We start from the raw sequence: 7213 nt of genomic DNA on the forward strand, positions 1-7213 counted from the left end.
GTGTCGGCGCGCCCGGCGTGTGCGCGGTGGGAGCGCGGGACGGCACGGGGCCGAGAGCGGGCGCAGGGTGCGCGGTGCGGTCGGGCGGTCGCTGGCGGGTCCGCGGGGCGGCGCTGCGCGGGATGGAGCGGGACTTGCTGCTGGCGCTGCAGCTGCAGGCGCAGTGGGAGGCGGAGGACAGGGCGGCGGCGGCACCGGAACCGGCGGCGGCACGCCGCGAGGCCTCACCGCCGCCCGAGGCCCTCCGCCCGCTCTCAGTGGTGGATGAGGCCTGGGAGCTGCTGGATCCCAACCCCGACCTGCGCGGCCTCTTCGTGCACTTCAACGAGACTCTCTTCTGGGGGCGCCTCTCGGCTGTCGAGGTGTCCTGGAGCTCGCGCATGACGCTGTAAGCATGGCGGGACGGGCCATCGGCGGCGCGGGGACACCGTCCTCTCCGTGGCCGTGGGTTTCGGGGAACGGGGCGTGGGGGAAGCTCTGCGAACCGTGTGTGGCGGTTCGGGCCCCTGCACTCGTTCCCTCTCCCCGCACCTCCCGGGAGATGAGGGAACGAATCGGAAAAACAAAACCCGGGGGTGTGGGGTTGGTGTTCAGCTAAGAACAACTAAACTAAACCTAAACAAACTAACAACTAAACCTAAACAAACTAGTAACTAAAATGAACCTAAATATTAAGAAGAAATAAAGCATAGTAATAGTAATGAAGAGAAACCAAACGCCAGAAAAGACAAATGATGCCCAGAGGAGTTGCCCACCACCCGCTGACGAGTGTGCGAGCACCGATCTGCCTTTCCTGGCTACCCACCCCACTCCCCTCCCAGTTTATATAGTGGGCACATTGTCTGTGTTATGGAATAGCTCTTTGGCTAGTTCTGGTCAGCTGTCCTGGCCATGCTCCCTCCCAGCCTACTCACGGGCCGGGAAGAGTGAGAAGCAGAAACCTTGATGCCTGCAAGCACTGCTCAGCGATAACCAAAACGTCTCTGTGTTATCAACATTCTCTTCCCAAAATATAGCCCTGTAGCACCTATTAGGAAGAAAAATAACTCTGTCCCAGCCAAAATCAGGACACTATAGCTTCAGAGGCTACTAGTGCCACAGCTTCCCTTCCAGATGTTTGAATTTGGATGTCCCGCACCTCTAGCATAGTTCATACCCAGGATTTGTCACTGTCATAGTCTGTTTTGTCCTTCACTTGTCACCTTGGGCAGCCCCAAATGGCTTTTTCTGTGGTGCAGGCAAAACTGGAGAGATGTTCAAGTGGGAGAGGTAACTTGGTCTTAAACTGTGTGAGTCAAAGCTGAAAAGGATGTTCTTGTCTTGCCATCATTCTTCCTGTGCCTCGTTTTTATGATAATTTTACAGCGTGACAGAAAGGCAGGTATGAAATGGTAAGAATATATCAACAAGGCTTAGAGTTGACTAGGAAGGGAATATATAGGAGATTTGAGAGTAAAAAGAAAAAAAGCTTTGAAGTGGAGGCTGCAGTTGTGCATCAGCTGATGTGACTGAGGACTGCTGAAGTGCACCTCTGCTGTTTACAGTACTCTTTAGACACTTGAAAATATTTGGATACTGAACTGGTAGAGGAGTAACTCAGTAACAAACAAAAAAATGTTTCCTGGCAGAGTAGCATGCAGAAGTGATAGTATGTGAAAGTTCAGTAAGAGTCAAAAGATGGGGCAGGGTGAGGGGTGAAATTGCAGAAACCAGCAGTTAAGTTGGTGTTGGCTGCCTATGAATCTCTAGCTTCTGTTCTATGTATTTCCCTATATCAGGAGTTCTAATGAAAACAGTGCTCTCCCTCCTAAACAGATTAGCTTAGAACAGGCCATTGTGATTTATTATTCCTTTCAGGACTGCTAGCTTTGAATTAAAGTGATTGCAAGAGACCTAATCAACTATAGTTTCAGTTTTGGTAGTTCGGTCACAGCTTATTCTAAGGAGCTTCCAGGCTTTATTTTGGTTTGGTTTGCTTAGCTTTTCTTAATGATGTTGAGATGTTCAAGCTACACCAGATTTTAAAGTTACACTAGAACAACATATCTGGAACTAACCACTAAACGCTAAAAATAAGTGTTTTTTTTCATGTTCTGAGTTACCTAGCCTGTATGGGAGGGGGATGGTGTTTTAACTCCCAACTCTCAACTTCCTTTGTGTACTTCAAAAAGAAGGAGCTTTTCATCTTCTCTTTCTGTGTCTCTCAGCTGTGCTGGAGTGTGTCGCTACGAAGGAAACGGTGGAATGTGTTCCATTCGTCTAAGTGAGCCACTCCTGAAGTTAAGACCAAGGAAGGATCTTGTTGAGGTATTTGAAGATTGACTTCACCCCCCCCCCCCCCTCCACGCACTCCGTATGAACCTTTTACATTTCACAGTATCTCCAGCACATTTTGGTGGTAAGGGAGTAGAGGTAATTTGACTGGACAGGTAGAATGAGTATTAGTTTTTTGTGACCCAGGCTGAACCTGTGAATGCAGGAAAATAAGATCCATACCAAGACACATGTAAAGCAGCAAAATACCTCCATCTTTATTTTGAAACCAGTTGTAATGCTTTTCAGTAAACTGCTGATTATTTGCACCGTTTCAGACGCTGTTGCATGAAATGATTCATGCCCTGCTTTTTGTTACTGATAATGACAGAGAGCGTGAGTCTCACGGACCCAAGTTCTGCAAACACATGCGCCGCATTAACCGCTTGACTGGAGCCAATGTCACGGTGAGCATAATCCACTTTGCCGAATTTTGTACAGGTCTTTCTTCCTGGGCTGGCTTTTGAAGTGGTGTGGTATGAATAATACCCTTGTTCTTGTCAGACACTCCACAGTTGGTACCAATACAAGTCTGCACTTGAGTGTCTGCTGGTTGTTTTGTTGGGGATGGTGGTGGGAGCAGGTTGAAGGTGATGTGGTGGGTTGTTAGTTCTGTGATCTTCAAGTATAACCGCTGTATTTTTCTTTAAACTTTTCATCTTGAAACACCTTAACGACATCAGGGACAGCATAGCTCCATGTTCAGAGTAATACTTGGGGAATAGCAGTCTGTTTTAGTTGAGGCTAATCAGCAGAGGCTAATGGGTTGATGATACTTAAAAGTAACATGGCTGGTAAGATCAATTCATAGAAGCATAGAATGGTAGGGTTGGAAGGGACCTTTAGAGATCATCTAGTCCAACCCCCCTGCTAAAGCAGGTCCACCTAGATCAGGTCACATAGGAGCATGTCCAGGCAAGTTTTGAAGACCTCCAAGGAAGGAGACTCCACACACTCCCTGGGCAGCCTGTGCCAGGGCTCCCTCACCTGAACAGTGAAATAGGTTTTCCTTATGTTTTAAATGGAACGTTTTGTGTTCCAGCTTCATCCCATTACCCCTTGTCCTGTTGCTAGGTACCATAGAGAAAAGGGATGCCCCAACTTCCTGACACCCACCGTTTAGATATTTGTAAATATTAATGAGATCCCCAATTAAGACAGTAGCTGGAGGAAGGATACAATACTGGTATTGTTTACAATGCATTCTAAACACTGTGTTGTTTAGGGTGAAGTTTTCCAAGTGAGTTTATTGCAGTTCAAGCAAAATAGTCGGGACATCCCATCTCTTCTTAAAGCTTTGTTTTAATGGTAGCTGAATGTTGATCAAATTTTACCCACGCTCAGCTCTTTTAACTGCTAATGCAGAAATCTCAGCCAAAGGAATGAAATGATAGCGTATTTTCCTTCTAAATATTTTAGAGCTAGTGAAATTCCCAAATGACTGCTTGTTTTCTTTCCTTTTTTTTTTTAAACCCTAGATCTATCACAGTTTCCATGACGAGGTGGATTTGTACCGCCAGCACTGGTGGCGATGCAACGGCCCCTGTCAGAACAGAAAACCTTATTTTGGGTACGTGAAACGTGCCACAAATAGAGCTCCCTCTGCACGGGACTTTTGGTGGCGTGAGCACCAAGAGGCCTGTGGGGGCACATTCATCAAAGTGAAGGAGCCAGAGAATTACTCTAAGAAATCCAATGCAAAAACTCAGCCAGCAAAACTGCCAGATTCTGAGTCCACTAACAAAGGTATTTAAAAGAATTCTTTCTTTTTGTCTTTTCCAAACTATTTTTGTCCAGACAGCTCCTTGACCAAAACCAGATCAACCACTGCATGAGCTTAGTTTGGCTATTACTCTTATGTAGCAAGGAATGGAGCCTGTTTTACTTGTCCATTTTTAGCTTCCTTCTCAACTTAATTCTTTGCAAAAGGTTTAGTTTGCTGCACTATCTCTAAGCAGCAGGTTTTTCGGGTGTAGTACATCAGATATAAAGCCCATGATTTATATGTGAAGAAGCTGCTAACTTTCCATATTTTCCTCGCTGCTTACTTTGCAGGCAACACACCAATGTGTGACAGGCAAGATCTGGTGCCTTTTAGTGGGAAGGGATATCGACTTGGAGGAGGGGACGGTGGACTCTCAGCAAAAAACACAGGTTCCAGCAGCAGTGTTAGAAGCAAAGACACACCTGGATCACAGCATCGTTCAGTGGTGACAGCAATACCGATCCCTAAAAATGAGATAAAGCTTGAAAAGTCACCCCGTAGTGGTATCTTCTTTCCTCTTTATACCGATGGTGCCAGTGAGAAAGTCGACTTGGCTTCAAAGCGTGAGTTTCCTGAGCTCTCTAACACAAAATCTTGCAAGGATGTTAGTGGACTGCCTGTTAAAATTCCTCGCGTTGTGGAAAGAGGTTCTGCGAGTGGCAAGGCGGTTGCGCCATCTTCTGGCAGGCCACTGAAACAGATTTGGCTTGAGCAGACAACAGCAGCTCAGGTTGCATCTGAGAAAAAAAGCTCAGACTGTCCCAATACTCTGCGGCAGTGGCCGAAGCTAGAAGACAAAAACGCCTTTGAGAACTATTTCATTAAAGGAGGAAGTCATGATGTCACTTTACGGACAAACTCACCTGTAAAACCCAAAACTGAATCTCCAGTGACCTCTGCAAGTTCCAGCACTGCTGTAAGGCAGGATAACAAAGTCCATTGTCCTGTTTGCCAGACTCAGGTTCTCCAGTCTAAAATAAATGAACACCTCGATTCCTGTCTCACATGAAGCCCTTCAGAAAACTCTCTCAAAAGGATTAACTTAGAGCCCAGAACATTTCTTGAAAAACACTCTCCTCAAGGTTCGCTTTGCTCTAGTTTCTTCCCTATGTGCCTCGCCTGAGCTGGAATTTAAACCACTCAGTGAGCTGAACACGTGCCATGGAGCTGCACATCACTAGGAAACCAGCTGCTACTTGTCTTCCAAAGAATCCAGTACTCAGGTGGATGTTTGTGCCAAGGTTCTTGCTGCAGAATCTGTCTCATCCAAGAGAAGGTGGAGATCTGCCCAGCTGCCTCTCTCCAAGGCAGCTTTTAAAACGAAGGCGCTTTTAATCCTGTTCCTAAGACCCCCTTTGTCCTGTTATTTAAGTGTTTCTTGCCATTCTTAAGCACCTATAATAAATACTATTCTGTTTGCTGCAGTTGTATTTCGGTGGCATGTGTTTGTTGTAGAGTGGTGAATATTTTGCATAAGCCACAATTACACTCTCAAGTGATTCTTCTCAGCTGTGGCCTTTTTGCGAAGAGAGGTGAGGGTGAGAATCTCAAATACAGGCTTTTGGCAAAGGTGGGAGAGGCGTGGGCATTAAAAAACATAGCAAAGCATCTATTTAGGATTAGTGGATGGATTGTAGCAGGAGAAGAGAAAATCCACAAGGGTGATGAAAGTGCTGAGAAGTCAAGCACAAGATGCTTGGTAGATGAGGAGAAGACCCTACACTTAAGGGCTTGTTGTAGGACTTTCCAGTACGGCATCTACCAATGAGGTTTGGATTGGACTCTTTTCCTTTCTAAACTGCTTCCCTCCACTTCTTCTAATGGTTTACACAAAATCCATGAACTTTTCAACACAAGTTCTCAGGATATGCTGTTCTGTGCATGAGGTCACAGACCCGCCTATCGTGACACTAGTAAGTAAAAGTGGTAAGGAATTTTGGTGGCAGTACTGGTGGAGCCTGTTCACAGACAGGTTATAAAAGCCTTTCATGGTTTTTCAGTTAAACCTCCAGCGCCTTACAGGTCAAAATGGCATTCAGTTGACATTGCCTGTTGCTCTTTATCTTGCTGCTTGTGGCAGCCAGCCAGCGGGGTGGTTAGTGACCAACAAGCCAGTCAGTTGAGTATTAAAGCTAGTGTGCCTTCAAAGGTTATGGATGCTGAGTGGATGCATTTCCAACTTCCCAACATGTATAAACTTCCCAACATGTCATTTCATACCTCTTGCTGCACTGGAAGCATTTAACTGGTTAAACAGTTAACACCTTGATTCCTTGCTTGTAAAACTGATGATAAATATTATCACAGATTTGCAAAATGGTTGGGGGTTGGAAGGGACCTCTAGAGATGATCCAGCTGAAGCCACTGCTAAAGCAGGTTCCCCTCCATCAGGTCACACAGGAACGTGTCCAGGTGGGCTTGGAAACCTCCAGAGAAGGAGCCTCCACACCCTCCCTGGGCAGCCTGTGCCAGGGCTCCCTCACCTCAACACCAAAGAAGTTTCTGCTTGTCTTTAAGTTGAACTTTTTGTGTTCCAGCTTATGTCCATTACCCCTTGTCCTGTCGCTGGACACTACAGAAAAAGTGTCACCCTATCCTCCTGACATCCACCCTTTAGGTATATAGTGTTGATAAGGTCCCCCTTCAGTCTTATCCAGACTAAACAGCCCCAGTTCCCGCAGCCTTTCCTTGTATGAAAGATGCTCCGGTCTCTTGATCATCTTGGTGGCCCTGTGCTGGACTCTCTCCAGAAGTTCTCTGTCCCTCTTGAGCTGAGGAGCCCAGAACTGGACACAGGACTCCAGATGAGGCCTCACCAGGGCAGAGTAGAGGGTGAGAAGAACCTCCCATGACCTGCTGGCCACACTCTTCTTGATGCATCCCAGGATGCCATTGGCCTTCTTGGCCACGAGGGCACATTGCTGGCTCATGTTCAGTTTGCTGCCCACCAGCACTCCCAGGTACCTCTTTGTGGAGCTACTCTCTAGCAGGTCACTCCCTTGCCTCAAAAAGAAAAAAAAATAACACTGTTTTTATATGTTGTAGCTACAACTCTAAATGGCCTTATTAGCCTCAAGTGCATTTATGTTCACCTTTGTACAGTCGACAACTTGCTGCTCCTTTTGAAATAGAGGA

The 7213-nt window shown here is 46.5% G+C and overlaps 1 protein-coding gene across 1 annotated transcript; it reads left to right on the top strand.

Annotated features, from left to right (window-relative positions):
• Positions 1 to 13: 13 nt before the first annotated feature.
• On the top strand, positions 14 to 5496 carry SPRTN (SprT-like N-terminal domain). Its single transcript, XM_061990981.1, has 5 exons — positions 14 to 388; positions 2208 to 2307; positions 2592 to 2720; positions 3792 to 4059; positions 4369 to 5496. The coding sequence occupies exons 1-5, from the start codon at positions 123 to 125 to the stop codon at positions 5085 to 5087; spliced, it is 1482 nt and encodes a 493-aa protein (XP_061846965.1). The 5' UTR covers positions 14 to 122; the 3' UTR covers positions 5088 to 5496.
• The last annotated feature ends 1717 nt before the right edge of the window (positions 5497 to 7213 follow it).

The sequence above is a fragment of the Colius striatus genome, chromosome 2 (assembly GCF_028858725.1).
Source record: "Colius striatus isolate bColStr4 chromosome 2, bColStr4.1.hap1, whole genome shotgun sequence".
In the NCBI taxonomy this organism is placed as follows: Eukaryota; Metazoa; Chordata; class Aves; order Coliiformes; family Coliidae; genus Colius; species Colius striatus.

What these genes read in the sequence shown, in the direction of transcription:
- SPRTN (XM_061990981.1), top strand. Translation starts at nt 123, where the DNA reads ATGGAGCGGGACTTGCTGCTGGCGCTGCAGCTGCAGGCGCAGTGGGAG. An exon ending in TGGAGCTCGCGCATGACGCT is followed by an intron (nt 389 to 2,207) that starts GTAAGCATGGCG and finishes TGTGTCTCTCAG; the next exon opens with CTGTGCTGGAGTGTGTCGCT. An exon ending in TTCTGAGTCCACTAACAAAG is followed by an intron (nt 4,060 to 4,368) that starts GTATTTAAAAGA and finishes CTTACTTTGCAG; the next exon opens with GCAACACACCAATGTGTGAC.